Source organism: Cydia splendana, chromosome 15 (genome assembly GCF_910591565.1).
Source record: "Cydia splendana chromosome 15, ilCydSple1.2, whole genome shotgun sequence".
Classification (NCBI taxonomy): domain Eukaryota; kingdom Metazoa; phylum Arthropoda; class Insecta; order Lepidoptera; family Tortricidae; genus Cydia; species Cydia splendana.
Genome location: NC_085974.1, coordinates 15,516,310 through 15,533,808, shown reverse-complemented (window position 1 = coordinate 15,533,808; position 17,499 = coordinate 15,516,310). Strand labels below are relative to the sequence as shown.

General features: G+C 37.8%; 2 protein-coding genes across 2 annotated transcripts in view; both read left to right on the top strand.

Moving 5' to 3' along the window:
* LOC134797772 (mitochondrial coenzyme A diphosphatase NUDT8) overlaps window positions 1-17,499 on the top strand; it is a 290,972-nt gene that overhangs the window by 110,716 nt on the left and 162,757 nt on the right. The window lies entirely within an intron of this gene.
* Window positions 12,434-17,259, top strand: LOC134797762 (very long chain fatty acid elongase 7-like). The gene is made up of 5 exons (XM_063770125.1): window positions 12,434-12,535; window positions 13,080-13,270; window positions 14,690-14,764; window positions 15,609-15,905; window positions 16,982-17,259. The coding sequence occupies exons 1-5, from the start codon at window positions 12,514-12,516 to the stop codon at window positions 17,249-17,251; spliced, it is 855 nt and encodes a 284-aa protein (XP_063626195.1). The 5' UTR covers window positions 12,434-12,513; the 3' UTR covers window positions 17,252-17,259.

Below are 17,499 nucleotides of genomic sequence, written 5' to 3'. Positions count from 1 at the left end.
TTTGAAGGAAAATGCCGTTCGGTTCTGTCTTTCGTATAACTAATAAAAACTTTTTACAAAAAAAATGAAACCGACTTCAAAAAGGATGAAATAAAATATTATCCTTTTTTATGTCTATGCGTTACCAACTGATATGTTTGAAGTCGGTGCCAAGCCAAATTTTGAAGCATACCATGACTTTGGTGCGATTCGATAAGGATTTACCTACGTTGGATTGCCTTACACGACGACAATGAACGTACTTTCTGTACCTACAGTTGACGTTAAAAATATGTTTACACTTTTCGCCTTATTACAAAGGAGTAAAGCCCCCTCCAGACTATGCGCGTGAATCGCAAGCGAAGCCGCGATTCACGCGCATTGTCTGGAGGGGGCTTAAGATGCAAAAGTGTAAACATATCATTGACGTCGACTGGACCTAAGAACACACCTCAGAACACACGATCAAACCTTCTTGGCGCAGTCCGTCCCATATTTGTCGGCACATTAGTGTAAATATTTATAAATGCATTTTTTTGTCGTCGTATTTTTAAAGAGCATTTCTTACTAATGCTCGAACAGTCTACAGCACGCAAGTGTGGGATTGGGACTGAGTTATTTCCCGTCCCTTATCCAGAGGACTACATTTCAAAATATAAAACAATTCAAGGAATTTACCTTCTTGCCAAATTTCTCCTAAAGCGGTTCAGTTGTTTAGCCATGAAAAGGCGACAAAGAGGCAGACAGAATTCTTTAGACGTTTATAATAGTTATTAGTACAGTTCTAATGGGATTTATAGCCATAAAGCTGATTATTTTTGACTGGTATTGTTACTATTACTTGGCTTGGCACCGACTTCAAACATATCAGTTCGTAACGCATAGACATAAAAAAGGATAATATTTTATTTCATCCTTTTTGAAGTCGGTTTAATTTTTTTTGTAAAAAGTTTTTATTTTACCATTTTTAGTTTTAACGCATTGTTAAGAGTGCGACGCATGAATGAAAAACAAGATCATGTTTAACACTAAATTCGTGTACCTATTACTTTAGTAAATATGAAATCAGGAATTTTCTCGAGTCCGTCTGGGAAATTATAATTCCTGTCAACTAAATTCATCCGCCCGTCCCGCCACTGACCCAATCCCTCAGCCCCCCGATCACTCAACCTCACAGCACATCAACCCCTGATCCAGGAACCCCTCGATCCTGAACCAGCAACCCTTCAACCGCCATTCCCCGACCCCTTAACTCCTAACCTCCGATTAGTAGCCTTACCAGCTTACCACGAGTTTGACATTGATATATTCGCTAGCATGTGTGTAACTTATTTCCTATACATCTCGCTCGTACTAACCTTATTGTGAGCGAGATGCATTAAAAGTTACATTTAGATGCATAAGACGTTAGCGAATATGTCAATGTCAAACTCGTGGTAAGGCTACAGTTGCAGTACATCAAATTGGTGGTTTTCGGAAGCAAATGCTCGAGTTACTTTAGAAAACCCCGAAATCACTTAACACGTGCCTTTAAAAATTGAGGGGTTCCCTCAATTCCTCATGGATTCCATCATCAGACCAGGACCAAAAATAATACGGAAACACCTTGGAGGTAACTTCTTCCAAACAAAAAAATAATTACTCAAATCGGATCATAGGTGCCGGAGTAATCGCTGAACATACTTACATTTAAAGAAATCATCATCATTATCATCAAAATAATCATCATCATAAGGTCCACTTCATCAAATTGGTGGTTTTCGGGAGAAAATGCTCGAGTTGCTTAAGAAAACGCCCAAAACACCATGCATGTGCCTTTAAAAATTGAGGAGTTCCCTCAATTCCTCATGGATCCCTTCATCAGAACAGAACCAAATTAAAATGGGACCAACTCGGAGGTAGATACTTTCAAACAAAAAAATAATTACTCAAATCGGACTACGGATGTCGGAGTAATCGGTGAAGATACATAGAAAAAAAAAATAGCCACAACCCATGGTATAATAATATACTCCGCCTGGTACTCTATTCCGAGATTCGCGTATGACCTAACTGACACGGGCCTACGTCATCATGCCGTTTACAGGTTCTCAAACTTTAAAATGTGGGAGAATTTTAACCAACGGTGAAAATTATTTTAACGGCATTAATTTTAAGTTATTCATGTAGAAACATAGTAAAATAAAACAAATCTAATGTATTCAATTAAACTTTATTTATCTATACAAGACAAACGTTTGAAAAACTAATTCACAGTTACACATTAATTACCAAGCTTACGACGTGAAAAGTTTGGAAAACACTGCGACTGCTGACACTGAGCGAGAAGGAAATAACAATTAACACGCGTTCGACAAGGATGACGGTCAGGGCATGAAGTTATCTAGATCCGAATTGTCAAATATGACAGCGCTATCCTGTGTTGCCAGTAATGTAAACAGAATTACCCGAACGTGTGAAATTTCTTTCGTGAATCGGAAGATATTGCTAACGAATAATTAAAAATGACGTGTTATTGTAAAATTTAAGATAAAATACATATAAATGAAAATTATAATATTATCTTCTATACATATAATAAAGCTGAAGAGGGTCGAAAGTCTGTACATGGAAGATATTTGAAAAAAAGTTGGCTAGGGATACTTAGAATCGATAACAGAACACGTTCCAAAAGTTTTTAGAATTTTTGTCTGTTTGTCTGTTTATCTGTTTATCTGTTTGTCTGTTTATTTGAACGCGCATCACGTGAAAACGGCTGAACGGATTTTGATAAAAACTTTACTAATCTGTCGAGAAAATCCCCGGCCAGGTTATAGACTATAAAAATTCAACCCTAAAAAGGGGGGGTAGCCAAAATACTCGATTGACTTAAGTTTGCCCCTGAATCGTATGGCGCTACTTAGGAAGGAGGGGCAAACTTTTTTCAAATATGTGCTACCACTATTGAGTACCCTGGTAAACTAACAGATGGAGCTGAATTTAATACGTTGTGACATGAATAAGCCACCGAGGAAAGATTTTGCCAAATTAACTCTAAGTTTAGAAGACACGGATATCAACAAAAATAAATGAATAATTATGTTGATTTAATAAATTAATAATATACCGAAAAATGTTCGCGCTCGCTTCGCTCGCGTTTTCAATAACTTTCTAAGATATGGCGACTGCAGCAGCATTACTCTGTTGCAACGTTGCTGCTGCAGCACTGTCAATTTTCGTGATAAAATGATCTGACTGACTTCCATACTAAAAGTAAAAATGTACAACTGTCTAACTGTCTATCAAATTGGGTTTTTATATAGAAAAATTTTCGCGCTCGCTTCGCTCGCGTTTTCTATTGCTTTCTAAGATATGGCGACTGCAGCAGCATTACTCTGTTGCAACGTTACTGCTGTAGCACTGTCAATTTTCGTGATAAAATTATGTGACTGATTTCCATACTAAAAGTAAAAATGTACAACTGTCTATCAAATTGCGTTTTTATATCGAAAAATGTTCGCGCTCGCTTCGCTCGCGTTTCAATAACTTTCTAAGATATGGCGACTGCAGCAGCATTACTCTGTTGCAACGTTGCTGCTGCAGCACTGTCAATTTTCGTGATAAAATGATGTGACTAATTTCCATACTAAAAGTAAAAATGTACAACTGTCTATCAAATTGCCTATTTATATCGAAAAAGTTTCGCGCTCGCTTCGCTCGCGTTTTTAATCACTTTCTAAGATATGGCGACTGCAGCAGCATTACTCTGTTGCAACGTTACTGCTGCAGCACTGTCAATTTCCGTGATAAAATGATGTGACTGACTTCCATACTAAAAGTAAAAATGTACAACTGTCTAACTGTCTATCAAATTGGGTTTTTATATAGAAAAATTTTCGCGCTCGCTTCGCTCGCGTTTTCTATTGCTTTCTAAGATATGGCGACTGCAGCAGCATTACTCTGTTGCAACGTTACTGCTGTAGCACTGTCAATTTTCGTGATAAAATTATGTGACTGATTTCCATACTAAAAGTAAAAATGTACAACTGTCTATCAAATTGCGTTTTTATATCGAAAAATGTTCGCGCTCGCTTCGCTCGCGTTTCAATAACTTTCTAAGATATGGCGACTGCAGCAGCATTACTCTGTTGCAACGTTGCTGCTGCAGCACTGTCAATTTTCGTGATAAAATGATGTGACTAATTTCCATACTAAAAGTAAAAATGTATATCTGTCTATCAAATTGCCTATTTATATCGAAAAAGTTTCGCGCTCGCTTCGCTCGCGTTTTTAATCACTTTCTAATATATGGCGACTGCAGCAGCATTACTCTGTTGCAACGTTACTGCTGCAGCACTGTCAATTTCCGTGATAAAATGATGTGACTGATTTCCATACTAAAAATAAAAATGTGCAACTGTCTATCAAATTGCGTTTTTATATCGAAAAATTTTCGCGCTCGCTTCGCTCGCGTTTCAATAACTTTCTAAGATATGGCGACTGCAGCAGCATTACTCTGTTGCAACGTTGCTGCTGCAGCACTGTCAATTTTCGTGATAAAATGATGTGACTAATTTCCATACTAAAAGTAAAAATGTACAACTGTCTATCAAATTGCCTATTTATATCGAGAAAGTTTCGCGCTCGCTTCGCTCGCGTTTTCGATCACTTTCTAAGATATGGCGACTGCAGCAGCATTACTCCGTTGCAACGTTACTGCTGTAGCACTGTCAATTTTCGTGATATAATGATGTGACTGATTTCCATACTAAAAGTAAAAATGTACAACTCTGTCTATCAAATTGCGTTTTTATATCGATAAATTTTCGCGCTCGCTTCGCTCGCGTTTTCAATCACTTTCTAAGCTATGGCGACTGCAGCAGTATTACTCTGTTGCAACGTTATTGCTGCAGCACTGTCAATTTTCGTGATAAAATGATGTGACTAATTTCCATACTAAAAGTAAAAATGTACAACTGTCTATCAAATTGCCTATTTATATCGAAAAAGTTTCGCGCTCGCTTCGCTCGCGTTTTTAATCACTTTCTAATATATGGCGACTGCAGCAGCATTACTCTGTTGCAACGTTACTGCTGCAGCACTGTCAATTTCCGTGATAAAATGATGTGACTGACTTCCATACTAAAAGTAAAAATGTACAACTGTCTAACTGTCTATCAAATTGGGTTTTTATATAGAAAAATTTTCGCGCTCGCTTCGCTCGCGTTTTCTATTGCTTTCTAAGATATGGCGACTGCAGCAGCATTACTCTGTTGCAACGTTACTGCTGTAGCACTGTCAATTTTCGTGATAAAATTATGTGACTGATTTCCATACTAAAAGTAAAAATGTACAACTGTCTATCAAATTGCGTTTTTATATCGAAAAATGTTCGCGCTCGCTTCGCTCGCGTTTCAATAACTTTCTAAGATATGGCGACTGCAGCAGCATTACTCTGTTGCAACGTTGCTGCTGCAGCACTGTCAATTTTCGTGATAAAATGATGTGACTAATTTCCATACTAAAAGTAAAAATGTACATCTGTCTATCAAATTGCCTATTTATATCGAAAAAGTTTCGCGCTCGCTTCGCTCGCGTTTTTAATCACTTTCTAATATATGGCGACTGCAGCAGCATTACTCTGTTGCAACGTTACTGCTGCAGCACTGTCAATTTCCGTGATAAAATGATGTGACTGATTTCCATACTAAAAATAAAAATGTGCAACTGTCTATCAAATTGCGTTTTTATATCGAAAAATTTTCGCGCTCGCTTCGCTCGCGTTTCAATAACTTTCTAAGATATGGCGACTGCAGCAGCATTACTCTGTTGCAACGTTGCTGCTGCAGCACTGTCAATTTTCGTGATAAAATGATGTGACTAATTTCCATACTAAAAGTAAAAATGTACAACTGTCTATCAAATTGCCTATTTATATCGAGAAAGTTTCGCGCTCGCTTCGCTCGCGTTTTCGATCGCTTTCTAAGATATGGCGACTGCAGCAGCATTACTCCGTTGCAACGTTACTGCTGTAGCACTGTCAATTTTCTTGATATAATGATGTGACTGATTTCCATACTAAAAGTAAAAATGTACAACTCTGTCTATCAAATTGCGTTTTTATATCGATAAATTTTCGCGCTCGCTTCGCTCGCGTTTTCAATCACTTTCTAAGCTATGGCGACTGCAGCAGTATTACTCTGTTGCAACGTTATTGCTGCAGCACTGTCAATTTTCGTGATAAAATGATGTGACTGATTTCCATACTAAAAGTAAAAATGTACAACTGTCTATAAAATTGCGTTTTTATATCGAAAAATTTTCGCGCTCGCTTCGCTCGCGTTTTCAATGACATTCTAAGTTGTGATAAAGGTGACATTCGGGTGGCGACTGCAGCAGCATTAGGTCCCCTGTTGCAACGTTACTGCTGCGGCACTGTCAATTGTCGTGATAAAATGATGTGATTAATTTCCATTCTCAGCTGTAATGCGGCAATGAACGTCACTCAATTTACCAAAAAAATTCAATGTAATCTTGATGACCCTAGGGAGAGGGGGCACCATGGTCTAGAAATGCTTAGGGTATCAAGATATCTTAATCCGGGACTGGTCGTTTGCGGAGTCAAATGATTTGGGACTCGCATTTTATACGCATTACCATGCACTCCCGAAAACAATCGAATTATTCCCGAAAGTCTCGCAACGCATTGAGGTTACAAGGGGCACGTGTCTTCCTCAGGAGTCTGAAGAAGACCACGGTGAGTGGCGGTCTAGCCACAGGCAGGCCGCTTCGCTTTCGCTCGCGCGCTTATACCTTACGGCTTACTGTATCGTCCGATATACACCTACTACCTACTCTGTCGTTTAAATCACGTGTAAAATTTGAATAAGGGCGAAAAAACTATTGACTTTGGAGTGTAGTTTTATTTAGTGGTACCTAATTGTAAAATATTTTATCTGGACTACAGTCCTCTAGCATATCCATCTGTCAACTTTACCTACTTCAAGTTCCGCCTCCAGGGGAGAGGGAGAGAAATTAGGATTAGAAATTAGCCGCTTACTGACACAGACCGAATTCCACGCGGGCGGAGCCGCGGGCACAGCTAGTAAAGAAATATTTTAACTTATTAACCATAGGTATAATGTACCCATGTAACATGTTATGTTGAAACTAGCTGTGCCCGCGGCTCCGCCCGCGTGGAATTCGGTCTGTGTCAGTAAGCGGCTAATTTCTAATCCTAATTTCTCTCCCTCTCCCCTGGAGGCGGAACTTGAAGTAGGTAAAGTTGACAGATGGATATGCTAGAGGACTGTAGTCCAGATAAAATATTTTACAATTAGGTACCACTAAATAAAACTACACTCCAAAGTCAATAGTTTTTTCGCCCTTATTCAAATTTTACACGTGATTTAAACGACAGAGTAGGTAGTAGGTGTATATCGGACGATACAGTAAGCCGTAAGGTATAAGCGCGCGAGCGAAAGCGAAGCGGCCTGCCTGTGGCTAGACCGCCACTCACCGTGGTCTTCTTCAGACTCCTGAGGAAGACACGTGCCCCTTGTAACCTCAATGCGTTGCGAGACTTTCGGGAATAATTCGATTGTTTTCGGGAGTGCATGGTAATGCGTATAAAATGCGAGTCCCAAATCATTTGACTCCGCAAACGACCAGTCCCGGATTAAGATATCTTGATACCCTAAGCATTTCTAGACCATGGTGCCCCCTCTCCCTAGGGTCATCAAGATTACATTGAATTTTTTTGGTAAATTGAGTGACGTTCATTGCCGCATTACAGCTGAGAATGGAAATTAATCACATCATTTTATCACGACAATTGACAGTGCCGCAGCAGTAACGTTGCAACAGGGGACCTAATGCTGCTGCAGTCGCCACCCGAATGTCACCTTTATCACAACTTAGAATGTCATTGAAAACGCGAGCGAAGCGAGCGCGAAAATTTTTCGATATAAAAACGCAATTTTATAGACAGTTGTACATTTTTACTTTTAGTATGGAAATCAGTCACATCATTTTATCACGAAAATTGACAGTGCTGCAGCAATAACGTTGCAACAGAGTAATACTGCTGCAGTCGCCATAGCTTAGAAAGTGATTGAAAACGCGAGCGAAGCGAGCGCGAAAATTTATCGATATAAAAACGCAATTTGATAGACAGAGTTGTACATTTTTACTTTTAGTATGGAAATCAGTCACATCATTATATCAAGAAAATTGACAGTGCTACAGCAGTAACGTTGCAACGGAGTAATGCTGCTGCAGTCGCCATATCTTAGAAAGCGATCGAAAACGCGAGCGAAGCGAGCGCGAAACTTTCTCGATATAAATAGGCAATTTGATAGACAGTTGTACATTTTTACTTTTAGTATGGAAATTAGTCACATCATTTTATCACGAAAATTGACAGTGCTGCAGCAGCAACGTTGCAACAGAGTAATGCTGCTGCAGTCGCCATATCTTAGAAAGTTATTGAAACGCGAGCGAAGCGAGCGCGAAAATTTTTCGATATAAAAACGCAATTTGATAGACAGTTGCACATTTTTATTTTTAGTATGGAAATCAGTCACATCATTTTATCACGGAAATTGACAGTGCTGCAGCAGTAACGTTGCAACAGAGTAATGCTGCTGCAGTCGCCATATATTAGAAAGTGATTAAAAACGCGAGCGAAGCGAGCGCGAAACTTTTTCGATATAAATAGGCAATTTGATAGACAGATGTACATTTTTACTTTTAGTATGGAAATTAGTCACATCATTTTATCACGAAAATTGACAGTGCTGCAGCAGCAACGTTGCAACAGAGTAATGCTGCTGCAGTCGCCATATCTTAGAAAGTTATTGAAACGCGAGCGAAGCGAGCGCGAACATTTTTCGATATAAAAACGCAATTTGATAGACAGTTGTACATTTTTACTTTTAGTATGGAAATCAGTCACATAATTTTATCACGAAAATTGACAGTGCTACAGCAGTAACGTTGCAACAGAGTAATGCTGCTGCAGTCGCCATATCTTAGAAAGCAATAGAAAACGCGAGCGAAGCGAGCGCGAAAATTTTTCTATATAAAAACCCAATTTGATAGACAGTTAGACAGTTGTACATTTTTACTTTTAGTATGGAAGTCAGTCACATCATTTTATCACGGAAATTGACAGTGCTGCAGCAGTAACGTTGCAACAGAGTAATGCTGCTGCAGTCGCCATATATTAGAAAGTGATTAAAAACGCGAGCGAAGCGAGCGCGAAACTTTTTCGATATAAATAGGCAATTTGATAGACAGTTGTACATTTTTACTTTTAGTATGGAAATTAGTCACATCATTTTATCACGAAAATTGACAGTGCTGCAGCAATAACGTTGCAACAGAGTAATACTGCTGCAGTCGCCATAGCTTAGAAAGTGATTGAAAACGCGAGCGAAGCGAGCGCGAAAATTTATCGATATAAAAACGCAATTTGATAGACAGAGTTGTACATTTTTACTTTTAGTATGGAAATCAGTCACATCATTATATCACGAAAATTGACAGTGCTACAGCAGTAACGTTGCAACGGAGTAATGCTGCTGCAGTCGCCATATCTTAGAAAGTGATCGAAAACGCGAGCGAAGCGAGCGCGAAACTTTCTCGATATAAATAGGCAATTTGATAGACAGTTGTACATTTTTACTTTTAGTATGGAAATTAGTCACATCATTTTATCACGAAAATTGACAGTGCTGCAGCAGCAACGTTGCAACAGAGTAATGCTGCTGCAGTCGCCATATCTTAGAAAGTTATTGAAACGCGAGCGAAGCGAGCGCGAAAATTTTTCGATATAAAAACGCAATTTGATAGACAGTTGCACATTTTTATTTTTAGTATGGAAATCAGTCACATCATTTTATCACGGAAATTGACAGTGCTGCAGCAGTAACGTTGCAACAGAGTAATGCTGCTGCAGTCGCCATATATTAGAAAGTGATTAAAAACGCGAGCGAAGCGAGCGCGAAACTTTTTCGATATAAATAGGCAATTTGATAGACAGATATACATTTTTACTTTTAGTATGGAAATTAGTCACATCATTTTATCACGAAAATTGACAGTGCTGCAGCAGCAACGTTGCAACAGAGTAATGCTGCTGCAGTCGCCATATCTTAGAAAGTTATTGAAACGCGAGCGAAGCGAGCGCGAACATTTTTCGATATAAAAACGCAATTTGATAGACAGTTGTACATTTTTACTTTTAGTATGGAAATCAGTCACATAATTTTATCACGAAAATTGACAGTGCTACAGCAGAAACGTTGCAACAGAGTAATGCTGCTGCAGTCGCCATATCTTAGAAAGCAATAGAAAACGCGAGCGAAGCGAGCGCGAAAATTTTTCTATATAAAAACCCAATTTGATAGACAGTTAGACAGTTGTACATTTTTACTTTTAGTATGGAAGTCAGTCACATCATTTTATCACGGAAATTGACAGTGCTGCAGCAGTAACGTTGCAACAGAGTAATGCTGCTGCAGTCGCCATATATTAGAAAGTGATTAAAAACGCGAGCGAAGCGAGCGCGAAACTTTTTCGATATAAATAGGCAATTTGATAGACAGTTGTACATTTTTACTTTTAGTATGGAAATTAGTCACATCATTTTATCACGAAAATTGACAGTGCTGCAGCAGCAACGTTGCAACAGAGTAATGCTGCTGCAGTCGCCATATCTTAGAAAGTTATTGAAACGCGAGCGAAGCGAGCGCGAACATTTTTCGATATAAAAACGCAATTTGATAGACAGTTGTACATTTTTACTTTTAGTATGGAAATCAGTCACATAATTTTATCACGAAAATTGACAGTGCTACAGCAGTAACGTTGCAACAGAGTAATGCTGCTGCAGTCGCCATATCTTAGAAAGCAATAGAAAACGCGAGCGAAGCGAGCGCGAAAATTTTTCTATATAAAAACCCAATTTGATAGACAGTTAGACAGTTGTACATTTTTACTTTTAGTATGGAAGTCAGTCAGATCATTTTATCACGAAAATTGACAGTGCTGCAGCAGCAACGTTGCAACAGAGTAATGCTGCTGCAGTCGCCATATCTTAGAAAGTTATTGAAAACGCGAGCGAAGCGAGCGCGAACATTTTTCGGTATATTATTAATTTATTAAATCAACATAATTATTCATTTATTTTTGTTGATATCCGTGTCTTCTAAACTTAGAGTTAATTTGGCAAAATCTTTCCTCGGTGGCTTATTCATGTCACAACGTATTAAATTCAGCTCCATCTGTTAGTTTACCAGGGTACTCAATAGTGGTAGCACATATTTGAAAAAAGTTTGCCCCTCCTTCCTAAGTAGCGCCATACGATTCAGAGGCAAACTTAAGTCAATCGAGTATTTTGGCTACCCCCCCTTTTTAGGGTTGAATTTTTATAGTCTATAACCTGGCCGGGGATTTTCTCGACAGATTAGTAAAGTTTTTATCAAAATCCGTTCAGCCGTTTTCACGTGATGCGCGTTCAAATAAACAGACAAACAGATAAACAGATAAACAGACAAACAGACAAAAATTCTAAAAACTTTTGGAACGTGTTCTGTTATCGATTCTAAGTATCCCTAGCCAACTTTTTTTCAAATATCTTCCATGTACAGACTTTCGACCCTCTTCAGCTTTATTATATGTATAGAAGATAGATAAAGTGGCAATGTTATTGTGACGTAGGCCCGTGTCACTCTGGGAATAGAAGACCATGTTTTATTAGACCATGGCCACAACCGAATACAGAACCTCCTCCTTCTATGAAATTGAAGTCGGTTAAAAATCAAAATATCTCATAGTTTTCACAATATTTCTTTGATATTCTTCTTCTTCAATCTAGCGTTTCCCGGCCTAGCGCCAGGGACCGCTTTCTTTCTATTCTTTGATATTATGAAATAGTATTTAGGTAAGGATAATGATTGAGCAGGTTAGCTAAATTAAGTGCAAAAATATACATAAACAACCGTGATACCAAAATATAATACTTACCGGTTATTTTGTATGAAAAATATACCGGTATTCGGTCCCTGATTTAAATACGTACACATCCTATTCTTTTTTCGACCCCCGTTACCAACTAAGGGCCTGTTTTTTTACTGAATTCTCTGCCCTACAGCTGTGTCCTGAAGTCCTGATCATTAAAATTTGACGTAGGTATGAGCAGAGACTTTTCAGTGACAGTTTGTAAAAGTGTTTCAGTCATAAGCGATATTGTACTTAAGTGTCCTGAATACATTTCTTTTCTTCTTCTTCTTTCATCTTCAATTACAAAATTACAATACATGTAAAAGTGTTTTGAATTGTTAGCAAAATTAATATCAAACTTTCTGCCTATCGGCGTCTGAAGGAACTTGGCCTACTTTTTTACGATTACGTATTAATGACGAATTAAATAATATCCCAATTTAATTCGGCATTGCGTAACAAACGTAGCCGGGTGGTGGTAGTGTCCAATCAAGATCGGGATACTTTTAATTGTTTTTGTGGTAATTAAGCACTGAAAATTGTGCTACCATGTCTTGGTTTAAGGGTGCCGGTGAGTGTATATTTTGTTAATGCATTTTATAACATTTAATATTATTTTATGAGAATGTCCGAGTAGAAGTAAAAAAATTCAATCCTATTTTCACCCCGTTGGGTTTGAATTTCAAAAAATCTTTTCCTAGTGGAGCTCTACCACACCTGAAGCAAATGTTTGAAAGTTCAAAATTCTAAACTGAAATAAAAAAAATTAACAACATTCTACATCAAAGGCATAGTGTTAGGCTGTGCGTTGTCTGTCAGTATAAATACGTTACCTTAGGTACAAGTTGGGAAACTTTCCAAAGAGTTGTAGGAATTTCACGAAATTGTACGCTTAGTGTGGGACTAAGTCGATTTTTATGTTATAACTTGGTCAAGCAGATCTTGTCAGTAGAAAAAGGCGGCAAATTTGAAAAATGTAGGCGCGAAGGGATATCGTCCCATAGAAAATTTGAATTTCGCGCCTTTTTTTACTGACAAGATTTGCTTGACCGTCTATATTACTTTAATATTGTTGAGCATAAACAATATTTTATTAAAAAATGTTTTCTTTTCAGTGGATTACGTAGATGATTGGTTCCTGATGTCCACACCTTGGCCACTTATCGCAATATGGTTCGCGTACATCACTTTCGTGTTGAAATGGGGACCCGTCTACATGTCCAAAAGGCCGGCTTACAAACTCACGAATATTTTAGCCATATACAATTTATTTCAAGTTTTGCTGTCCTGCTACATAGTTTACATGGTAAGTTAAATACAGTCAGCTTTTTCCTGACCCCAAAATCCCCCCTGAATAAAATTAGTCAGACCAGAATAAAAGTCCTTCTTTACTCCAAGTGGAACTTTACTTTAAGTAAGTATATACTTTCCTGTACTACTCGTATACTCCTCGGCCTCCTGGTAGTAAATACCATTGGGCAAACAAAAATTCTCTAGACAGTATGTACCTACTTCCTAATCAAGGCTCGGAACCGGTTTATTCTTCATACAAATAATACCGATATTACGTTGATTTTCGTTCTTTGGTTAATTATTTCATTTTTAATGGGACAATCTAATAATACAAATTAAGTTGTTACCTAAATACATAATACAGTCCTACGTAAAGAGCATAAAAAAATAAAACTATTGGGCTATTTCGGGTTTTTCTACATAACCGGTTCCGAGCCCTGTTCCTAATACCCGTAGGTTCACTAGCAAACAGAAAGAAGATCAATAAGTGTATTGCATCTACATTAATATACACGGTGTAACATGAGGAAACCTAATAATTTTAACCACACATTTCTGAGGTCAAAAAAAGGAAAAAATGTAATATGAGTTTAGGTAAATTTCGCCAAAAAAAATTTTTTTTTGTTTTGTTTTTTCAATTTTTTGAATGTTCTGATGATGAAATCAATTTGTACATAAAAAATAAATGTTATTGGTAAACGTGTCACTTAAAATTGTTTTTTTAATTTTTTTTTCGTAAAACCTATTTTTTGCAAAGTGTTACTTGTCACTTTTTGACATCTATCAATAAGGATATTTAGACTACGTCCCATAGCAGCAACATCACCATCAAAAAGGCCTTTTACACTATGTAACAATAAAAACTTGTTTTTTTTTTTAAATTAATATTGTCTCTGAAACTAGGCGAATTTCAAAAAAGTTTATAGGACATTTTTGTCTCTAAATATGATCAGGAATACGCTGTTAAAATTATTCGGTTTCCTCATGTTACACCGTGTATAAACAATAAATAAGTTTTTGGCAAAAATTTCATTTTTGGTACAAGCTTTTATCGCTGACTGTACTTTTCTTACGACAGACAACTAATACTCATCGAGACAATTCTAAAAACCACTAACACATTTAGGTTGCGCCGTTTCATCACAGAGTTCCTATGGCCACCTCCTGTCTCCATCATCAGATCAGCTCGATGGTACCATAATATTGCATTGTCATCTGATTTATACATGCATGCAAAATTTCAGCTCAATCGGAAACCGGGAAGTGGATCAAATTTAACTTGCAAGATTTGATTACAGACCGACAGACAACGGTCAGGTGAAACTAAATAAAAGCTTGTAATTAGCTAACGAATTGCCACGAGCGTATCGGTAGGAAACTTCACGTCATTGCGATGTATTCAAGGATTTTTAAGTTTAATATTTATTCGCAGGGTGTATGGGTCATGAACACGCAAGGAGTGGTAAGCTCGCACTGTGCAATTGAAGCAAAAGAGACCCAACCTTATGTAAGTTCTTCGATGTTTTCTTTAGATACCTTAACACTGAGCGCCACTTGCACCATCCCACTAAGCCGGGGTTAACCGGTTAAGTTATACTGGTAACCATGGTAACTCCACCGGTTCCAAGGAGGGGACAGCCTCGGCTGTCGGCAGCAGGCGGTGTTCGCGGTGGAATGCTTTGAGATCCCGTGTTCACCATCACCATTGCTGCGAGACGGGCATACCGTGGGGGGTTTAGTCGGTATTTGGCCTCTTGGCCACGAGTCCGACATATCTGTCCTAGTTCCCCAGCTAGGCGGAATGCCTAAATGCATTACTCCACGTTAAAAAAAGGTTTAACCGGTTAATCCCGGGTTAGTGATTGGTGCAAGTGGCGCTAAGGCCCACGGGGAAACCTTGGTAGGTATACCTTTATTTATATTCGAGAAAGCTTCCTGAAAAAGGACAAGTATAGGTAATAGATGCAATAACTCCTTATCCTATCGAACAAAACTACATACAAAACGAAGGGCTTCAGCAACATAATAGCCGTACTGATAATTCCGCTACTTGACGCTAGATGTCGACTACGAAAATAATAGTCGTTTTGGTAACAAAACTGATGTATGGAGTGAGCACTCTATGTTTACTTATTTCTCTGCTTTAATGGGGTTGGCAACTGTCAAAGGTTTGCATAGATGGCGCCATCATAGCTTGCCCCTTTTTCTATGAGATTTGGCTTAAAGGACTGGCATCCAGGGTATTAAAAAAACAAAAATTTGACACAATTCTAGGGATTGACAGGGCAAGCTATGATGGCGCCATCTGCTAAAAACTTCCACCGGCCAACCCCATTATGATCGAATTTCAGATATTGCGTGGCGTTTGGATATACTTCTTCGCAAAGATTACAGAACTGCTCGACACAGTGTTCTTCGTACTGCGAAAGAAGATGATCCAAGTGTCTTTCCTCCATGTATACCACCATTCTCTCATGATGATTGCGACGTGGTTCGCCCTCAAGTACAATCCTACGGATGTGCTTATATTCTTAGGGACGCTCAACTCTTTCGTACATGTTATCATGTATGGTTACTATGGGTTGTCGGCGTATCCTAGTATGACGAAGTATTTGTGGTGGAAGAAGTATATAACGTCGTTTCAGCTGGTAAGGGCTAAATTTGTTAAATTAATGATAATTTGTAGGCAATCCGTCGGAGGAAAAGTGGTCTTAATTGCTCACAGATGTTCTAAGGCTTCTTAACCTTTTAGTGATAAGTAATTAACATAAACTCGTAAATCACTTCGGGTACCCAGGGGCCACCAACCGGTCGGGAATCACCGGATATTCATTTAATTTTTAATTCATTCATTTCAAACATATTTACATAACATTACTAGTCGTAACCAATGCGTCATGATATTAATTAACAGTGCAGTGCATTCATTAATGTAAGGTACCTGCACCAAAGAAAGCCGGTTTTTATTATTATTTGTGAGACATTTTGATAGTAGGTAGGCTATAGGGCTGATGACACATGTTGAATTTTATAACAAAATCTAGTAAAATAGATAGCAAATGAGCAATTTATCACATATTGCGGATATTAAAAAAAATATATGGAAATAATACAAAAATACAGCACCTGAAAATTTCAAAATTTAAGTTTTTTTTTAGCTTCCTAAAACGAAATAAGTAAGGATACCATTCGATTCCTCACATTTTATCCAAAAAAAGATTGTATCGCAACTATATACATAAACGCAATATTTCACCGACAAAAAAGCAATTTTCTTGTTTTGTTCATAGTATTCATACTTCAAGATGGACTTTCAGTGACCTTGACGTCACGGTCACTTATCGTTTTGTTAGGGGCGTTTCGCGAGTGAAGTACGACTGTCGGACTTTGACTATAATTTTGGACTTTTGTATTGCTTTAATGCAATGGGTCCCATATAGACATTTGATCCTAAAAACAAACCTGATTGATTGATACCACCAATGAAAGTTTGTCATCTTGCCTATTCTAGCTTAAAAACCGGGCCGTCTTTGGCACAGGTGCCTTTAGGTGTGTTGTTATTGTATTACACAAATTAAATTACTATTGACCGGTTGAAATAATCCCCGAACTTTGGAACTAGTACATCCTTCTTCATGATTTTATCACCACGGTGCGGTGCGGTAGTGTGTTACGGCTATAAAATTGAAGTCCATGCAATGAATATTTCGTGTTCTTATTTCAGATACAATTTGGACTCATCACCTTACACGCATTCACCAATGCCTTCGTGTCGAAATGCAACACCTCCTTCGTTCTGCTATTTACTATTTTCTTCAATCTGGGCGTCATGATATACCTTTTCAGTGACTTTTACGTTAAATCGTATGTAAAAAAAGATGCAAAAAGCAACAAAACTAAAATAGGTTTAGAAAAGCAACCTCATGCCATTAGTTTAGTTGATGCAATGTATGCTACAAATTGTAGATCTGATGAAAGTGAGAAAGTTAAATAAAAAATGAGAGAGATTCTAGCTAGATTATATTGTTCAAACAAACAATGAATGTAAGTTTGACATTAATTATGTTTATGGTTTTAAATAAAAACCCATTAAATAAAAAACACAATTAATTAAGTACTCAACTCACCTAGGGTAAATAATTGTCAATTACTGTTGTTCTCGTTTTCTTAAAATGTCTTGTAGAACTGTATTAAACACGATTAAACTCTACAATTCTCTCATGGTATAATAATATACTCCGC

What these genes read in the sequence shown, in the direction of transcription:
- LOC134797762 (XM_063770125.1), top strand. Translation starts at nt 12,514, where the DNA reads ATGTCTTGGTTTAAGGGTGCCG. An exon ending in GTCTTGGTTTAAGGGTGCCG is followed by an intron (nt 12,536 to 13,079) that starts GTGAGTGTATAT and finishes TTTTCTTTTCAG; the next exon opens with TGGATTACGTAGATGATTGG. An exon ending in CAAAAGAGACCCAACCTTAT is followed by an intron (nt 14,765 to 15,608) that starts GTAAGTTCTTCG and finishes ATCGAATTTCAG; the next exon opens with ATATTGCGTGGCGTTTGGAT.